This window comes from Patiria miniata, unplaced genomic scaffold (assembly GCF_015706575.1).
Source record: "Patiria miniata isolate m_02_andy unplaced genomic scaffold, ASM1570657v1 HiC_scaffold_15, whole genome shotgun sequence".
Classification (NCBI taxonomy): Eukaryota; Metazoa; Echinodermata; class Asteroidea; order Valvatida; family Asterinidae; genus Patiria; species Patiria miniata.
The window spans coordinates 1,996,725-2,017,761 of NW_024037053.1; the positions used below are offsets into that span (position 1 = coordinate 1,996,725).

General features: G+C 39.9%; 1 protein-coding gene across 1 annotated transcript; it reads right to left on the reverse strand.

Moving 5' to 3' along the window:
* Positions 1-3,092: 3,092 nt before the first annotated feature.
* On the reverse strand, positions 3,093-19,148 carry LOC119722378 (PDZ domain-containing protein GIPC1-like). The gene is made up of 7 exons (XM_038192452.1): positions 18,895-19,148; positions 15,923-16,340; positions 15,436-15,802; positions 9,485-9,621; positions 7,449-7,530; positions 4,772-4,963; positions 3,093-3,463 (listed from the first exon to the last, which is right to left on the reverse strand). The coding sequence occupies exons 2-6, from the start codon at positions 16,214-16,216 to the stop codon at positions 4,815-4,817; spliced, it is 1,029 nt and encodes a 342-aa protein (XP_038048380.1). The 5' UTR covers positions 16,217-16,340; positions 18,895-19,148; the 3' UTR covers positions 3,093-3,463; positions 4,772-4,814.
* Positions 19,149-21,037: the final 1,889 nt, after the last annotated feature.

The window sequence follows — 21,037 nt, forward strand, 5'->3', positions numbered from 1 at the left end:
TTTATTTCTAAAAAATACATTTTTGTCCATCCGAATACTTTTCTGATTTTATACAAATACAGTTTCACTAATAATCCTCTGAGTGGAAACAATTTAGGTGCTAGTGAAAAATTATACATTAATTTCATAAATACAACGTGAATGCATAAATTATTCGTGATAATCACTTTCTTATTACCCATAAATAGAAGATGAAGTCGAAGACACATGACTTGCAATATCCAATCAGCAACGCTTACAAAATTTAAAGGCATGATAATGACCTCCGACACTACAAATCGTGACTGGCTCATTATTGGCTCCGTGTACAAGTACCCCCTCAACGGCAAGAAAGAGAGAGTTGGGGGAGACCATCGTGGAGATCAATGGGAGAGATTCGAACACATCGTCGACGATGCTCACACGCTGCTATGGCCTTGCGCACTGAGAAATACACGCGCGAACCAGTACGCACGTGCGTCCCGTCGTGTCCCGCCCACGGGGCTCTCAAAAGTGGTCCAAAAACGCCCTCTGTTGTTGGCGCACCTAGCCCATACAAAAATTCACTCGTACCCCCGCCCTGCAAACAGGACGCTGGGATACTCTGATGAGCTTCACAGAATCTTGTGAAGGAAGTGGCCTATGACCTATGTATAAAGCATCTGGCTGCAGCTGTTCAAGGCCGCAGTTAGACAATGTGCGCAAATGCTATCCGAAAACTTCCTATAGAAATGCGCACATTCCATACCGGATGTGATTCTGTTTCATTGCGGACCATGTGGACAAAATTGTGAGCGTCGCATGATGCAATCCGACCGTTCGTGACCTTGCACTTGCAGAGTCATGACCTTGATGACGCGCAGGTCACTGGTCACGCAAAATCCAACCAATCAGAGTGTGAATTCATCAGAGTATCCCAGCGTCCTGTTTGCAGGGCGGGGGGTACGAGCGAAATACAAAAATATGCAAAATGGAAAGGAATGTGCATATCTGCTTATGAAAATATAACAACTATTACTTTCATAATCTTGTATGCTAAAGTCATTTTCAGTACATTGGGTCATCTCCAGAAAAACGGAATACATTGCATACTATAAAATGTACATGCCTCGACAACTATAAACTGGCAAAAACTAGAGTACTTGATCGATGCTACATATTTAGGCTAGTAAAAGAAATGTCATCTCGTAGTGACTGTTATATTTTACACATGAAAAAAAAAAACCTATGAAATCACGTAAGGAATGCATTTGCATAAAATAGTAAAATTGACCGAATGTTTAAGTTTACGATTAAAAATACTGGATCACCTTAAAACACACAAATGTGAAGATTTTGAGTTTTCAATTGCACAAAATTAAAGAGAATAACAAAGTTTTTTAATTTACAATTAGAAGTTCGGTGCTTCACCGAGGTATTAAAATATAACCCCATAATTCGCCCCTCTATTTTAATTGCCACTATCCCCACCCCTTAACCACACCCTAAACTCCTCCCCTATTAACAAGACACACAACAGTTCGGCATGATCACACATTATAAAGACATTGTAAGGCACAGAGACATTTTGTGACAGTAGAATTAACATTCCTACAAAATATATACACAAACACTTAAGATTAAGATGCATCTTGAGATAACGTCTTTTACATTAACCCCAACCTTCCCAAATCCTCCGAAATCCTCTTTGCAAAATGCAGGATTTTGCAGGATTGGGGCTACATGGCAAAAGTGTGTTGCTGATTTCGGAAGATGCACTGTGTCACGGTCTTGGGCCGGACCTTGTGTTGTTTATGCTCAGCCGTGCATAAATTTAGGCCTAGATTATACTTGAAATCCTCCGCACTGCTCCAGGATGTCACTGGCTCTGCCTCAACATGCTGACAGTGATTGCTGGAGGATTTTGCAGGATTGAGGCAGTGGTCACCCCTCCAAGGACCACATTTAAGAAATAACGGAAGATTTTGCAGGATTGAGGCTGTATGCAATTTTACATGGAGGCAGTTGGAGGATTTTGCAGGATTAAGATTGCATCCTGGCAAAAATGCCTTGGGAGTTAGGTTAATAATTCAAATATTTAAAGGCATGTAGGATCATTTGCATTTATCCAAGGGGTAACCTATCCAATTATTATCAAAAAAAGCTTACTTGGATTCAAGATTGTACTGGTACTAAACACCCCGTGAATTGATTCCGTCTGGCTTGCTGTCATTTAGAAGAAATTGAGAAATGTAGGTGATTTCCAACGATCAGTCAATTGACTTTAATTTTAATATTAAAGAGTGCTACGGACAAAATCGTGTGTCGTGATCAAAAGGTTGTGCATGATTTTTCACTGTTTTCTTGGAAAGTGTATCATCCACTGAGCTGAAACTTCAACAGGTTAGGTTTCGAACAGGTTAGATTTTCAGTAGTGTTATGATTGAAAAAAATGGATGAAAAGCAAATGATCCTCAATGTATATACAATGTACATTCATGTCTTTAAACAGTACAAGTTTATAAGTGTCAAGTACGAGTACGCACAGTCAATAAAACGTATCTCCTGAATAACTACGATTAACACAAGTATCGTGATAAAAAAACATCCCAAATTGGACTGAATTACATAATTGGATCAAATGCACAAAACAAAACCTGGTATGTAAAGCCCGGTTCATACTTAATGCGAATGCGGAAGCGAATTTGACGTCATGAAACATTCGCTGCAAAATTCGCCCGAGTTGAAATATGTTCAACTTTTGCGAATTTGTAGTGTGAATACTTGCTATGACGTCACAACTTGGCGTTCGCTTTTTACTTTCGCACGGAGTATGAACCGGGCTCCACACAGTTCACCACTTTTCTTTCAATGGACTGAATACAAAAAAAAATACACATGAAAATATTAATTTCCAGCCATTTGGTGCTAGACCTGTGACTGGACCTTTAATAATGGTGGGACTGGTATTCTGAACCAAAGAAAAAAGATAAATAAAACAATTTTTTGAATTTTATATTGTATATACTTTTTTTTGATAACACTGCAATTGACTATTTGAATATTTTGTCGAAGGACAAGAAAGAACAAACAAGCTGGATTCCATGGTAACGCACACTGGCACATTTTTTTTAAAGCAACCTTCAATTATCATTTTCTTTTGAACGATACAATTTTAGGCGGAATAATTTGAGTATTTGGTACCATCCCTATTTTAAATTTGAGCAAGTTTTTTTTTCTTCACAATATCGGTAGGTCCGTTTCCGGGTTATTACTAATGTTCCGACCTGTCTTTAAGAGATCCTTTCTTGTAAAAACAAACAAAAACCGAAGAAAAAAAATACACTGTAAAAACACTTCCAAACTGATCCCTTTGCAGAGAATAAGAGTTGACTCACAATTATAAATATACAAACAATTTCACATTGGTGGATCGTAAGACTCTTGATGTCTTGCACTCGCAGGAAAAAAAAATTAAAAAATTAACACCTTTTCGCATCTGTACCTAAAACAAATAAGACAAAAAAATGTTTAAACACCCACGAAATGAATATCATCTCAGCTGAATTAATGCTTAAGGAATTTTTTTTTGCCCTGCAATGGCAGACCTTTTAACCCTACCCCTGCTACAGAAAGCAACAAAGGTAAAAAGTTGTTGCATTCTGTTGCATTTAGCAGGCAACTCGAGTCCCTGTGCTTTGTTGCATCTTGTTGCATTTAGCAGGGTAACTGCTCATAGTACCAAGGCAATACAACAGAATCTACTGTTTCAGTTTGTTGCATTTAGCAGGGTAACTGCTCGGTGCCAAGGCTGGTATGCACTGGGTTCACTGCACAATGCAACAGAATCCACTGTTGCATTTGGTTGCATTTAGCAGGGTAACTAATCATAGTGCCAAGGCAATGCCACAGAAGCCACCGTTGCATTTGGTTGCATTTAGCGGGGTAACTGATCATAGTGCCAAGGCCATGCAACAGAATCCCCTGTTGCATTTGGTTGCATTTAGCAGGGTAACTGATCATAGTGCCAAGGCCATGCAACAGAATCCCCTGTTGCATTTGGTTGCATTTAGCAGGGTAACTGATCATAGTGCCAAGGCAATACAACAGAATCCACTGTTGCATTTGGTTGCATTTAGCAGGGTAACTGATCATAGTGCCAAGGCAATGCAACAGAATCCACTGTTGCGTTTGGTTGCATTTAGCAGGGTAACTGATCATAGTGCCAAGGCCAAACAACAGAATCCACTGTTGCGTTTGGTTGCATTTAGCAGGGTAACTGATCATAGTGCCAAGGCAATACAACAGAATCCACTGTTGCATTTGGTTGCATTTAGCAGGGTAACTGATCATAGTGCCACGGCAATGCAACAGAATCCACTGTTGCATTTGGTTGCATTTAGCAGGGTAACTGATCATAGTGCCACGGCAATGCAACAGAATCCACTGTTGCGTTTGGTTGCATTTAGCAGGGTAACTGATCATAGTGCCAAGGCAATGCAACAAAATCCACCGTTGCATTTGGTTGCATTTAGCAGGGTAACTGCTCGGTGCCAAGTCTGGTATGTACTGGGTTCACTGCACAATGCAACACAATCCGCTGTAGCAGTTTGTTGCATTGCATGGTTCTCACTTCAGTTGTGTTGGATATTGTTGCACTTAGCAGGGCACCTGAAGAAAACCGGATGGGGTTAGGGTTAAGTGCTATGGAGGGATACTTGTACGCATTGGTGCGCACCACATCAAAACAGTTTGGTCCCCATTCAACTTCAAGTAAACATGCAAACCAGCTCTACGCTAACTCTCAACGTACCTTCCCTCAGAGTTTGTGATGTTGTAAGAAAAACTTGCGGTGTTCATAGCCGGCCGGCTTTGACATCTCCCATCATGCCCCAGAGGTCGTAGACGAAATCCTCGCTTTCTAGGTCCCCGAGCTCCTCCAACACGGACGTCATGAAGCCCGGGAAGTCTGAGTTTCCCTTGAACAGCCCCACCAGCGTCTCAGCTGAAACAGTCAAAAGAAGGCCAAATGTGAAAGTTGGGGCTAAATGTACACAGAAGTGCGGTTACAGAAAGCGGAAATGAAAAGCCGCACATGTGTCAGTCTATATATTTAGGGTCCAAAGTGTGACATTTTTCCTGTCCCTGTAATATCGGAACCTTGGTGCTTTGTAATGTGCCATTCAAGTATCATCAAAAACGACTTCAAACAAATTTTGTTTTGTTGGGTAGGTAGTTTGCTATTCATACTCACTCTTGGAGGATGACTGCTTAAAGAGTGCATCAGAATTATACAATCATAGATGTCAGATGTAACAGAAACAGGAAATACAGTAGACCCCGAAGTTATAGAATAACCTACATGTATATCACGTTAGCAGGAATACACACAGAAGTATGTAAATCAATGCAAATTAATGACCAAGCGCCATGCATTGTTTGATCAAGCAAAATTTTTGAAAAAATCGCTCTGGTTTCTACGCACAGCGGTTTATTGTTCTATCTCGCGGTAATGTTCACGTACCCTAAAATACCTAACCACACAAATACACGTATGCATGCAGACAATGCATCGGGTATTTGTTTTGCTATATACATTTGCAATTTTCTGCAAGTTTATGCCTTTCGTATCACCCCTTAGCCAGTTAAATCCGATAATATTCAACTATGACCATTTTCTATTGGAGCTTGTTGTTTTTGAGCAGCAAACAAAGATTTTGTTGGGAATTTGTTAGATATTTTGTAGGATAACAATGGATTCAGTGAGATTATCTTTTTTTTACCCTAACCACCCCAACCCTTCAGAATCCAACTGCATGTTTTGTTGGAATCTGTTGGAGTGAGTACTGCACTAGTAAACTGATTATGCTTTACATGGGGTCAGGCATACCACCATAATCAGAGTCCAACAGTTTGGGAGTAGAGTTACCATTTTGGATTTTTGCAAGAGTGAGGAAGGATCCTTATAAATCACTCAAGGGGTTAGGGTTAAGTTATATTTGTTTTCACTACTTTTCTGGGATAAGATAGCTACTGTAAAAATCACTGACTATCCCATTCACTACTGCCCGTACAGATAGTGTTTTCAGTGTCTACATTTTTATGGCTATAAATACAATAAATTGAGTCCATTGTGTTTGTAGTCTCTAGCACAATTGACCTTTGGAAGGCAAACACAAAGTACAAGTGCACTCAAATAGTTCAAGATCAACGGGGAAATAAATACAGCGCATTATCAGTGAAAACACACTCCGCACCATTTTGTTTAGGATCACTTGTAAAATTGTGCTCAGTATTAAAAGCAACACAGGGGCGCTTCATTTCCAAACGACCTTCGGAAACAAACAATTGAAAATAATTTTCAACAACTCACAGAAGGTCACAAAGGACATCAAATTTCCCACTTGAACAAACATGTACTTTGTGCAAACTCCGATGTCATTTTCACTGCATAAGACCAGAACGCCATTCTGGGGTTTGCATCTTCATCCTATTTTTGAAGTGCATTTTTTAACCATTTAAAAAGTCTAGCTGTAAAGGCAATATACAACATTTGCAAACATCCAAAAACAAAACTACTAAATCATTATGAAATACCTTACTTGACTGTAAGTGAATAATAGTCTTAAGCATCCTGTGAAATCATGGCACCTGGTGTCCTGTCATTTTTTTAATAAAAGTGGAATTTTGTCTTTTTCAAATACTGCTCCCAACTTTAATATAGCCTAAACTTTAGTTAGTCTACATTTTATTTACAATCGGTTACACAACAACGAAGGGGTGCAAGCCAGCTAGTCTGGTTCCCTGACCTGACGTCTATAAATTGCTCCATTTCGTCTGAAGTAGGGTCAGGGAACCAGACTACAAGAGCAGCATTTTGTTTCTTGGTTTTTCCAGCATCTTTGAACACAAAAATTTAAACAGGTCAGTGTAACAATATTTGCTTAAAAAATGCTAACCCCCATATATGTCCATTTCTGAAAATTGTACAGCAAAAGCAAATGTTGTATATTGCCTTTAAGCGCTAGGGTTGCCAACTAATAAGCATGTTGGGAACAATTGAACAATATACACATGTATTAGACATACATGTACATGATCTGATACACCGTGCCCTCTGGAGACATGCACACAATAGGGAACAAAAGATTTTATACGTCTCCACAGGGCAAATTCTATAGATGAATACGTCTCCACAAGGTTTTCAGGAAATAGATATATGGATTTTACTCAAAAACTAGGAATTTCCAAGGTGGGTTGATCTGTCGCAAATGGAAGAGTTTTAAAAAAGGGATTAAAAGTCCGAATTTCAGCCAAGGAAATTAATTCTGGTTAAAATAAGAGTATTTTGAAACTGTACTTTCAAACTCGAAAACTTTAGTACACGAGAACAAAGAAATGTCTCCACAAGGATACAAATTTCAGTATGTATGTTCACACACAAAAATCTAGAAAAAAAATCTGAAAATTTTTTAGAATTATAAACATACCGAGTGTTTCGTCTCTGATACCGAAGAAGCTCTCGAGCATATCGTCGCACTTTGCTATTGCATTTGTCTCAAATTTGTCGGGCTAGAAGGGGAAAAAAAATAAGAAATGAATACAAAAACTTACTAAAACAGGAAACAGTAAACATTTAGAAGAGCTGTATAAAAGTAATGATAGCATGTAAGATTCTAATGCTTGTGTACGCACTGTCTTGCGTAAAGTAAGGCACAGTGAATTTATAAACGTATGAGCTTCAAATGTCTGAGTATGCATGGACAAATTGAATTTTCTGGAATACACAAACTACTACGTGTCCAAAAAAACATGTCCTACTTTTGATCCTAAATAATTCTTTTGTTTTATGGAATTAAACCAAAATTGTCATGACAACTTTAACCCTAACCCCCTAGGCCCTTGTTGCTTACAACCATCCTCAATCCTCCAAAATACTCCAAAATTTTGCAACTCCGCCTAAATTTTTCAAAATTGTCAGACAGTCCTGCCTCAAAATGCATTCATCCTCAATCCTCCAAAATCCTCCTCATCCCAAAACTTTGCGCTCGTGTTTAAATGAAGGATAACCAACGCCAAATCCTTCAAAATCATCAGACAGTCCTGCCTCAAAATGCATTCATCCTCAATCCTCCAAAATCCTCTTGTGCTTCATTCACCATTCATCCTCAATCCTCCAAAATCCTCATGTGCTTCAATCACCATTCATCCTCAATCCTCCAGAATCCTCATTTGATTCAATCACCATTCATCCTCAATCCTCTAGAATCCTCCAAAACCTTCAGGAGGATTTTGGAGGAGTGAGGTGGGTTAGGGTTAATGGAACGAGTTTCATCAGCTTTGTGCAAGAGGGTGAACAAAATATTCACTTTCAGAAAATGATCTAAAATTTTGGTTTAATTCCATTGGTTAAACAAAGGATCAAATGTAGGACATTTTTCTTTTAACACATGGTACTACATGCTTACGGCACATACATGTACATTCATGTAGACTGGTATCATGGTATGTGTATTTGTGTTATGACAAGTCACTGTATGTACAAAGGAATGAATCCTTTCCAAAATATAACATTTATGATGTCCATGAACTGCTTGTTATTATACAAGATGTGAGTTATGGCAGGCCAGATGGCATTTAGGAATTACATATGTACATGTATCATCAAAATCCAAGTTCTAATAACAATGAGGCTCATTATGCACAAAAATATGATGCTACATGTAGATATGATATGATATAATATGACGCTACATGTCGAAATTGTAGAGTCACAATTGAACAAAATATTATAATACATTGTATAATATTTCGTTCAATCCTGACTCTACAATTTCGATCAACTTTTTTGTAAAAATGGTACTTAGCAAAAATGCTAGGAAATTCACTGTTCAAGGCATAAAATAATGCTCTTCAGATTTCTGTACACATCGACAATACAAACTTTGTTTTTAAACAAAAAGGCACCCACTAAGCTTTACCCTCTTCTGAAATCTATGTTTTCATTACGGTATGTACAGCGCCCAAAGACAATAGTACCCAGTTTACATGATTTGCAACTTAAAAGTAGAGTATCATTTGTCATTTGTGCATTTTGTTTACATTTCAAGCAACAAAAGTGCCCAAATCTAAAGAAGGGTGCTTAACAACTAACCTGATGAAGTTTTAGCTCAGTGAATGCTGTATATATTCCGAGAAAACAATATTCTAGGATCTCGATTTCAATTCAAAAGTTGCCGAGTCACGTTTTGAATTGCGCCCCAAGCAGGAGGTCGTGGGTTCGAGTCCCACCCGAGTGATTTTTTTTCCAACTTCAACTCGGGAGGTTAACACACTGAGTATACAGCGTTTATACGTCAGTGAAGGGCAAAACCTAATATTGATTGTTTATTCGATACCTCTATTTCCCTTTTGCACTTTGATAAAGACAAATTATATAACACACAGGGGGTTTTGCAGTTAATAACACCAGATACCTAGACACAAACTCCCCACGAGGTTGGTTGGAAACCACGGCAACCCTCACCTCATCCTTGACGATCTCGGCCGGTCCCGAGCTGTGCAACCGCAGTGTCTCTCGGCCGGTCCCCACCTTGTCCTCCGTCGGCATGGCAGCCATGGGCGAGGGCGCTGGAGGGGCGGCCGAACGAGGAGCGATTTTGGCTAAAAAAGAGAAAGAGATAAAAGGCATGTAAACAAAGGCCAATGGGAAAATATGTACCGGTGTGAACTCTTACAAGCAGCTACATGTAAATCTATCACTATCATTTGTAGTAAAAACAAATGTAATTTATGTGTCAACTACAGGTCTCCAGTTTAGAATTTGGTGTTTGAGGAGTACGTACATGTACACGCATATTTGTACGTGTTATCTTTTCAAACCGTGGACGAAAAATACCAGAGAACAAAAGAGAACAATATCGTCCACGATTCCCAGCATATGTCCGCGATTGGGGTCGTGTACAAAACCTATGGGAGTCTTCCTAAAAAGAGTACAAACAAAAGAGGGACAATAGGATGTCCACGATCGATGGTGAACACACGTTTGTGTGTCCGTAGTTGTGGGGACTACACACGAGTTATCCCATGGTACTATGGGGACCGAAGACGCTGTGGGGACAGCAGAAAGTCCCCATAACTCGGTCCTAATTTGCCTAACAATAAAAAACTTCCCTTTAACGCAGTGGAGTGTTTTGGGTTTTTTTTTTGTGCAGACACAGTGGTCATTGAATCCTGCAAACTACATGTATACCCAGTCATTGGGAGGGCATTGCATGTGGCACCTCACTCATCACTTTTTGTTGGCATGACTGTGAGCTGGATGGGAAATTCCAGTGAAATCAGATAACTGTTTTTCAGTTTGAAAAAAAAATAGGATAACCGTATTTAGAAATATCCGTTTTCTCCCACCACTGGTATACTGTTTTCGTGGTATTGTGGGTCCACAATGTCAATTAAATTTTTACGTTTTTTTACAGTTAAAATCTAGGGCCCCCCTCCCCAATAAAATCTAGGTTTTTTTCTAAAGAACCACGAGTTTAACTACATGTAACTTTTAAAAAAAAACATATACTTGAGGTTAATTTGCATTCCTGTATATACCGTATAAGTACACTATAACTTAAGGACATGTACACATACATGCATACAATTTATTATGCATGCATATTACTGGTAGGTTAGGGCCTATTATGGCAATTTAGTATATAAATGAATTATTGAACCCAGTGTAGAAAGGTTGTCCATGTGTCAATACGTATACATTCAATGCAATCAGTAAGGCCAATATTGAACTACCGGAAAAGGTTGGGGGTTTGTACACACGGATTAATGTGAAACCACTAGACATTTCAATTTGCTTATTACACAACGCTGTTCCATAATAAGCTTTAATACGATATGTACACAGTAAATACAGCTCCAAAATATACCACGTACATGTACATTGTATGTGCATGAAGTTTGAACCCAGTAAATATGAATAATTTACAGCACAATTGCATGGACCAGAGGTTGTTTCCTATATTGCACATGTGTACATGTATCTTCATGCTCTAAGGTAGATTTTTTTTGCTAGAGCTAAATAAAAAAATAGGTTTTAATTCTCGACCTGAAACAATAATTTCGCTATACAACAGTAAGAGGCATGACAGTTTTGTTTAATTAGGCCTGCTTGTTTCTTTTATAACTGTATTTCTTAATAACCTGTGGATTTTCAATTGTACAGCGCTTTATGATGTCTTTTTGACATGGAAAGCGTTTTTTAAATAATTCATAATATTATTATTGTTATGTTGGGGCGCTACAGTGGGTTAACATGGTCAACATGTGAACTGAAATGCATGTATTTCAAATTCAATAATATTGGAGATAAACTATTAAGATTTATTGTCGTCCTGGAATATTTCTGTTATCAGGTCACTGCTATCTGAACTTTGCACTGATCTTTTTCAGATTACCACGATACTACTGTGTTCCATGTATGCCCAGGTACTGCACGGTACACATGCACATAATGTACATGTACATGTATGCTTCAGCTGTAGATGTATAGCCAGGTACATTAGGCCATCAGCCTCAGTCCAAAATGTTGGCCACCGGTATCAAATGAGGGGAATAATCGTCAAAGCGATTTTTGGCAAGTTTTCATCTCCAGAGTTGGAAAATATGTGATAGCATTGCAGCGGTGGCAGCTTTTTGGGTGTTATCACCCTTTTTCAAAATGACCATCAAAATGCTGGTTACCACTCTAGGGGCGGTATACCTTGCGCATGCGCACTATAATCATTTATGCTCTGATTTAATACTGGCCAAACCCCCAGGCTGATGGCCTACATGTAAATTTACCAGTGTACACAGATGCTGATTATTGTTGTGAAAAATTGTTATCATTGTACAATGTAATATTCATGTATGTATACTACACGTGGAATTACACACCTTCCACATGGGATTTTGCCATCACATGTATGCATGTGCACGTGTGCATTGCACTTTTCTTGACTAAATGAGACCTTCCAATTGACCTATCGCGGTAGAATCGCGTTAGAATCACATCAACGCAGCTTGGGAAATTTTATCCAATTACATGATATACAAATGGACGCGGAATGCGCAAAATCTGAGACAAACAAAACTTAGTGTACAAAAACTCCATAGGGTTGTCTAAGGGGCGTGGCTAACTCGCAAACGGCAATAGGTCAATTAAACAGAACCACCCTTTAAAATGTGTAAACATGTTTTCTTTTAAACCTCCTGTAACAGTGTGGTTATGTACCTAAGACTAAAAGGGTAAGCTCAAAACAGTAAAATTTAGAGGTAATATATACTGCTGGGCGAGTAACACAATTACTCGAATACTCACGAGTAGTTTTTTATGCTAATCATTGTTCTACTCATGGTTTTTCATCTATTCGAGTACTCGTCCTGGCGCGAGTAGAAGTTGGCACTCGCAAGTAGCAATTTAGGGTTTAGGGTTCATGGCTTAATATGTCCCCTTCAAACAGGGAATCACTCCCTCCACCTCTCTCTCCCTGGGATTCTATTTGTAAAAAAAAACCTGTTATTTTTTGCCAATGAGGAATTGCATATAACTCATGTATTTTCAGTAAGCTCTGTAGATATCAGAATTTTGAATAATCAATATATCAGAAATCCAATATTGAGAATATTCAATGTATCAATTATCCCATGTAAAAGTTGAAGACCATAAAGATGACACTTTGATTTGAAAAAAAAAATTGTTTTAAATCTTAAGTCCCAATTTTCCACGGCTTTTTCTGGAGCATATTGCTCAAACTTTTTCAAAAAAATCTCAGCACTGAGAGTTTGTCCAGAACGAGTGGATTCTTTTGAGGTTTTACATTGGGGAGACCATGAATTCCAGCGAACGCAGAGCAAAAAGCGACGCCGCTTGGCATTTCGCGATGTTTTTATTTCGAGTCACAAGCACAAGTTGCCGCCAAGTTTTATTTCATTATACAGCAAACGTTAAACACAAAGTAAAAGCACAAACGGGAGATTTATTTTGACGATAATCTGATGTATTTTCGATATCATTCCTCAAGATCGAAAATTTCGATATTTCGACATGATTACAAAAATTGATATCGGTGATATCGAGATCAAAATAATATTGAAAAATCGAGTAATATCGAATTATCGATAGTGCTTAAAGGGAATATACATCATTTGCTTTTGCTGTAATTTTCAGAAATGGATGGAATTGGGGGGGTTGGAAATATATAGCAAATATAGTTACACTGACTTTTTTGAGGTTTTGGGTTCGAAAATGCTATAAAAACCAAGAAAAACTATCATTTTCCTGTAGTCTGGTTCCCTGACTCTATTTAAGAAGAAACAGAGCAGTTTACATATATTGGGGAATTGTAAGGTCAGGGAACCAGTCTAGCTGGCTTGTACCCGTTCATAGGTGTGTAATCGATTGCAAACAAGTGCGATGGTCAACTGGGGCCAGTATTTGAAAAAAAGCCAGTTTTTTTCCAATGCTGATCGGCCGATCAGTGTTGGAAATTGATACAAAAATACCACTTTTCTTGAAAATGACAGTATACCAGGTGCCATGATTTTACAGGTCGCTTTACACTGTCATTCACTAACACTAACAGTCCTGCAAAGTTTTTCAAAATGATTTGGTAGTTTTATTTTTTGATGTTTGCAAATGTTGTATTTTCCCTTTAAATTTCAGTTGGTGATATGATACGTGCGCCAATTATACTGTAAACATCCACGTAGGTATTTACACAATTATGTATTGAAAAAGCATCCCCGCAACATGCCACGGAGGCAAAATAAATGCAAATGTCAGTCATGGCTTCTGGCTAATGGGATTCCATTTCCTTATCTTACCAGGTGCAGCAGACGTGACACGTCCATATTATGCATGTGACATTTATTCAATAATTCATGTCAAGCCAGGCATGCAACTAGGAATTTAGAAAAAAAACAAGGATATTTCAAATCACACAAGACTTTGTTTGTACAGTGTTTTTCAATTTGTAATGGCATTCATGAGTAGAAACCCTCATCTCCTAGGTATTTTTTGCTGAAACCTGATTCCAGTAAATTTCAACGCTTTAATGGATTTGGGCAGATTTATAGCATAATGGTTAGAACGATGCAGTACATGTAATATTTTGGCATACATGTACATATGTACTTTTTAATTACTTAAGTATGTAATTTTTGTATTTGACTTTATTGTTTTGTACTTTTATTCATATTTGTTACATGTATTTATATTTTTATTTATAGATTGCATTTCATTTGTAACACACATAATCTGGCCATTCGTTTATGGTAATGAAACTCAATCAATCAATCAATCAATCAATCAACCGTTTAGCAAAAGGCGGAGGATTTACACTCAAATTATGCATTGAAACTGCAACCAGGGCATGCTTGAACATGTATTTACAGAACTGTAAACTCCATGTGTATGCTTTAATTTCATGCTTAAAATTTGTGTTTAAATGCATTTAAATCCACCCATGTGATGGGCTCTCGACCAATAGCAATGGGTAAACTATCTTAGGTACCGGTATTTATGAATTACAAATAAACAGCTGCACATGGGATGACAGAAAACACATCAGATCTTTTTTTGCCATTTGACTCCTCAACAGGAGGAAGGAATTATTCAGGAAAAAAAATTATCAAAAAGAAATTTCTGCCCACCCCCCACAAAAATTGACTCAGCCTCCCTAGCAAAATAGTTGCAATGATTTTGATTTTGATACTTTAAATATAAAAAAAAATTGACAAAACTTGTAGCATCTTTGCGACAGCATCAGGCGCATGTCGTCAATGCGTTCAAGCGTCTCTCCCATTGTTATGTCTGTGGGAGATTTTTTAAGATGACTGGAGGTAGCAAACACAATTGTTTGCGTTGTGTTTAACCCAAACCTTCCCAAATCCTCTTTGCAAAATGGAGGATTTGCAGGATTGAGGTTTTATGGCAAAAATGTGCGCCTAATTTTGGAGGATGCACTGTGTCAAGGCTTCGGGCCGGACCTCGTGCTGTTTATGCTCAGTGGCGCATAAATTTAGGCCTCGATTGTTCTTGAAATCCACTGCACTGCTCCAGGATGTCACTGGCTCTGCCTCAACATACCGACAGTGATTGCTGGAGGATTTTGCAGGATTAAGGCAGTTGTCACCCCTACCAAGGACCACATTCAAGATATAACGGAGGATTTTGGAGGATTGAGGCTGTATGCAATTTTTTACATGGAGATTTTGCAGGACTGAGGTTGCATCCTAGCAAAAATGCCTAGGGGGTAAGGGTTAAGCCATGGTGTGCATGTTCAAAACGACTCAAACAATAGAAAACGACTGGTGTGTCTGCCGCCACAAAGCGTAAAAAAACCTCTCATTGCCCCTCCTATCTCTCGCTTTGAAACCGCTGAGGTGGTATTTGCAAGTCCGTTATCCAGATTTTTCCCCGGGCATACTTACTGAAAGCCTTCTTGGGTTCCACAAAGTTGACGGTGAAGCTGAACCCGACCGGGAGGTCCTTAAATTCCTTCGCCACCTCAAAATGCCGGGAGCCGACCATGCTCTTGCCGTTGATGGCCGCGATGTGATCCCCCACCAGCACCTCGGCGATGGACTCCATCACGCTGTTCTCCTTGATCCGCTTGATGAAGGCGTACCCCGCGCCGTTGTCGGTGATGGTCAGGCCCAGGGAGGCCTCCGATTTCATACACTCGATGGATTTGGGGGCGCCCTTGACGTGGGCGACGATCAGGTCCTCCAGACCGATCTGGCCGCCCAAGAGTTTGTCCATGTCCACTTTGTGGGTGTTGAGGGTGCAGAACAGGATCTGCGGAACAACATTTAAAAAAGGATATTTAGCTATTCAGAGTATAACAAATATTTCTCAACATAAATTACACAAGTCACAATCGTCAATATCGAGGGGTAACGTGGTTCATCTGCTTACATCTACAGCCGGAATGTCGAAAGACTTAGAAATCTCTTCGTACAGCTCCCTGACGTTTGTGAAGCCCTCGATACGTTCGGTGGAGCTGCCGTGGGCCAGCTGCGTATAAAACACCAGCTTCCTCGGTGCGGGCGCAGGAGCCTGGCCGCCATTGGCTTGCTGCGGCTGGGCGGGAGTGGGGGCCGGCGGATACACCTCTTTTGAGTTTGTTTGGTCGGAGTCGGGTTGCTGCTCGTACTCGGTGAGCCCCCCTTTCTGCTTCTTGTCGCCTTTCTTCTTGGGAAACAGTGGCATGGTGGCGGTACACGTTGGCTGAGCCGAGGGTAGGGTGGACTCGTCTGGGTGGATGAATCCTACCGCATTTGCTGGGTGAACGTGGGAAGGGTACGGTGGTTTTTTTCTGTCAAGCCTGTCAACCCTGGGGAAAAAAGAGGAAGTGTATTTTTAGCTAGCTAGTTTAGCCAGCTTTCTTTCAGTAAATGATATTTAGCCTGCTACATGTAGATTGTACAACGCATTATAAAAGGTAATAAATTACTTCCACCGATGTGCAGCACCCTATGGCCTAATGGATAAGGGCGTGTACATGTAGTTCATGGGTGAGAGATCCCGGGTTCAAACCTGGTGGCAATGTTTTCAATTTTTTTTGTCCCAAAAAATTAAGAATATTCTTCTATTATTTTAAATTGACTCCAACATTTAATTACAGTTTATTACATTTTCTTTTTGTGATTCGTGGCTCTGGAGGAATTTTTTCTTTTAAATGGAAATTAAGTCCGAAATTGTGAAATGGTCTGTGATCCGTGGACAGACGAAGTCACAACAACAATATTGGCACGGAACCACACTAAGTATGTCATGGTAAATATGTCCAAGTCCCCCAAAAAAGTCACTGCTTTAGCCGGGAAAATATCGTTTACTTAAATTTAGCCGGTGCCGGCTGAATGTACACTGCCATACTTGAAAATGTTTCTCAATCCCAGATTCATGTCTCATCATCATTTTTGCAATGAATGACCTTTATTGAGATGACGTATGAAGAAAAAAGTGGCATCAGGTTGCAACATTTTTTCCGACTCCCCTATCTAATTTAGCAAAATTCAAAACCAAAATGTCTCTATTATGTTGGGGGAATGGAAATTTAGGGGCATGACCACAATGAAGACCACAAAATGCAACATGAAAATAAAGACGTGATCACCGCTAGGCATGCTAGGCACCGTAAATGGGCAAAAAAGGTTGATCCCAATCATCACATGGCATGAACCATTATCAATGACACTGAATGGCGCGCACGGCTATGCGATATGTGCAGGCTGCGCGCGCCGTTCAGTAAACAGTCGCCGGTGTACGCGTGCACACACGATATGCCCGACTGTGAATGCGGGCGTGCGCTTGGCTGGCGCGTCGTACGTCATCAGTTTGACCTCACAATTTGAATGAATCGTACACAACAACAACATTCAAGATGGCTTTTACCGGCACGACAGCTCAGCGAGGCTCGGTTTCCGAATTGAAGGTGAAATTTCTCTTTTCTTCTCTAAGGTGAAGGTATGTGAACCTAACCACCACCATTTGTATTTCCAATTCCCACTGAAGCATACAGGGGCACATAAGGCAGTTTGAAGACTGTTTTTGTGGTGAAATCTGACGATTTTGATTGGGGGTACGAGTGAAAATGGTCAAAACACGTTAATCATGTTAATGGTAACCATATACGGCCACGTACCTCGGACTCTACTATCGCCCGACCATGTCCAAATGTTAAAAAAGCGATCCGTGCGTAGAGCATGTGTAGACATGGTAGAGTCTAGTCCAAGTAACTTGGACCCAACTTATCGCCTTTTTTAACATTTGGACATGGTCTGGCGATAGTAAGGTCCAAGCTAATACCGAGACCTAGACAACACAGTCCCAAAAACCAACATTTTCCAACCAAAAACATCAGATTTCACCTTCAAAACGGCCTCCAAATTACTAGATATGTCACCTGAGGTACAAGTAGACATCGATAATTAAGATGGTTGTACTGAAGTTTACTTACGATCCGGAAAAAAAGTGAAATTTTCCGTTCATTTCGGAGAGCTCCCCTCGCGATCTTGAACACGTTAAATTTCCGATCGTGTTTAATGTTTGAACGACGCGATTTCTTCTACATGCCCAGCGTACATTCGATGGTCCCCGTATCCCGAGTGCGATTCCGTTACCGAGCGCGCGCGATGCATCGATTATGATAATGAGTAGACTGGATCACGTTTGTAAACACATGTGCATTTCAAACGATAATAGGGAGTCGGGAACTAGCGCAGCTTTTATGGCGGGTACCAGTTCAAGCTGGTTCCCGATTCCCCTTTACAGTTCGAAATGCACATGTATGTGTTTACAAACGTGACTCATTATCATAATCGATGCATCGCGCGCGCTCGGTAACGGAATCGCACTCGGGATACGGGGACCATCGAATGTACGCTGGGCATGTAGAAGAAATCGCGTCGTTCAAACATTAAACACTATCGGAAATTTATCGTGTTCAAGATCGCGAGGGGAGCTCTCCGAAATGAACGGAAAATTTCACTTTTTCCCGGATCGTAAGTAAACTTCAGTACAACCATCTTAATTATCGATGTCTACTTGTACCTCAGGTTGCATATCTACTAATTTGGAGGCCGTTTTGAAGGTGAAATCTGATGTTTTTTGTTGGAAAATGTTGGTTTTTGGGACAGTGACAGGTACTCCTAGAACTATGAGGCTCCACGTGGAGCCTCATAGTTCTAGGAGTAAGTGACAGGATGATGTTGTCCAGGTCGCGGTATTAGCTTGGACGCCACTATCGCCAGACCATGTCCAAATGTTAAAAAAGGCGATAAGTTGGGTCCAAGTTACTCGGACTAGACTTTGTGCACAACCAAAGATGTGGTGTCTGGATACTACATGTACATAAACACTTTAAAACGATGTTCTGATTCGCTTACCACACTCAGTCAGTACGCCCCTCTCACTGTTATTGGCTGCTCGCACGACACATTCAGCTCATCAAACGATCTTCGAAGACAAAACACTCCCTGAAGCTCGACCCTCTGCGTTCACTGCAATGTGAGAAAATGGTGTAGAAATCTGGACGGAATTGAAGGTCATCAAAGTACAAAATTCACGTGGAAACGTCCCGCCCCCAACAGAAAACTGGACCACGTACATGTACGTACATGACGTACCGCGTACACCTGCTGTACGAAACGATACTCAATTATTCGATTCCAATGATTGGAGGTTTTTACTCGATCTGTAACTTGCCTATGAGTTCAAGAAGAGTATCGATACAGTAATTTACTATTTTTTTTTCAATTGCCAAGAATCGAAATTTGAAACTAGTCTCGTCGAAATGGTAATTCTAGCGCCCTCTGCCGGTAAAGTTCCCTTAATTAATTACTCAGTAGTACTGGGGGGGGGGGGGGGGAGGGGGTAGTCTGAGTATCACCCATTCTCCACGGAGAATTTTTTTCTTGATTTTCTTACTTTGGAATGCAGGAGAAATCATTCAAGATTTGAAAATTTTCCCTGGACCCAAACTTAAGCCTAGCAGGGCGTGCGGCCATGCAGGCTGAAAGCTAATCCAGCCCCTGTTTCTTCCCACATTAAGCTGATTAACGGTACAAATTTCCATGTCTGTGCAACGTTCATCCTAGCATATGAGGGCGCTCTTGTAAAACGTAAATGAAACAGTTAGTTCCATGACCAAAGTATACCTCCATAATTATGAGTGCATTAATCATTGTAGCTTAATTTGACATAATGCCATCACTAATTCGGGCATCACATCACCTCGCTCACGGGGTCGGACCCGCCCCCCCCCCCACACCCCAATATGTTATTTTCTTGAGTTACCGTCTCCACAAAGAGTGTTTTATTTTTGTTCAATTAAATTAAAATGACTTTAAATTTCGGAATGATTTTTTCGCGATAAATCCACAAGTACGTGTGTATTCTTTATATCATATTGAATTTATCCTTCCACGGTTCCCGTCAATTTTCGAACTTCTTGTGTCAAATATCATGACAAAATATTGGAAGAAGTTTCAATTCAATGCAATATTTTTTTATTGATTCATTGTCTGCAGAAAGAGTGTTTTATTTTTGTTTTACGGGCAGATCGTGATCCGCGTTGACACTACTAAGTCTTTGCGGTGGTACGGGTGACCAGTGTTTGTGAAGCGCGCCCTCTTTTGGAAGAAATTGATGGTAGCAAAAAGTACGGAGCTACACAAGTAGATTTTATTGGCGTTATATTTATTTTTTTCTTCCGCGTTTCCCGTCAATTTTCAAACTTTTTTTCATAATATCACCACCGTACCAATTATTGAACGATCTTTCAATTTAGTGCAATGTGTTTTTCTTGAGTTATCGTCTCCGCAAAGAGTGTTTTATTTTTTGTTCAATTAAAAAGTGACTTGAATTCGAGTTGAATTTGTCTCGATAAATCCACAGCAAATTTTTGAAATCATATTTAATTTATCCTTCAACGGTTTCCGTCAATTTTTAACGCCCTTAAGGCCCCCCCCCCAAAAAAAGTCTCCGGTTTCTGGTATTCGCGCGCGTCGCCGTAGCCATGCGCGTCGGCAAAATGAAAAAGTTTTTTTTTCAATGAAAGATGATGTCTCAAAACCACCAAACTCACTGGTTTGACTGGAATCCTGCTGCTGCACAATTTGAACGTGTTTTTAGATTGGGTTATGGTCGAGAATAAGCTTTATGTGGCCTCTCTGGACTCCCATATATTTCCACTAAGTTTAGTCGGGCACCATTTGCAGTCATCAGCCGACATTTGAAGCAAAAAAATCAGGTAAAAAAAAAAGAAAAGCCGCGTCGCCGCACCACCTTTTGGGCAAGCTCCATACCAGAAACCGGAGACTTTTTTGGGGGGCCTAAAACTGAAAAGGTAAGTAATAGCGCCTCGAATAGCGCCACCTATTGTTCCGGCCATTACAAACACATTGTCGTAAAAGTTGGTATCTAAACATTGCTATGCAAGAAAATATCAGACGTTTATTTATTACTCCCCCAGTGTTTTTCCACTTTTTAAGGAAATTTTCTTATTTTAAGGACATTTTCACGTTCGAA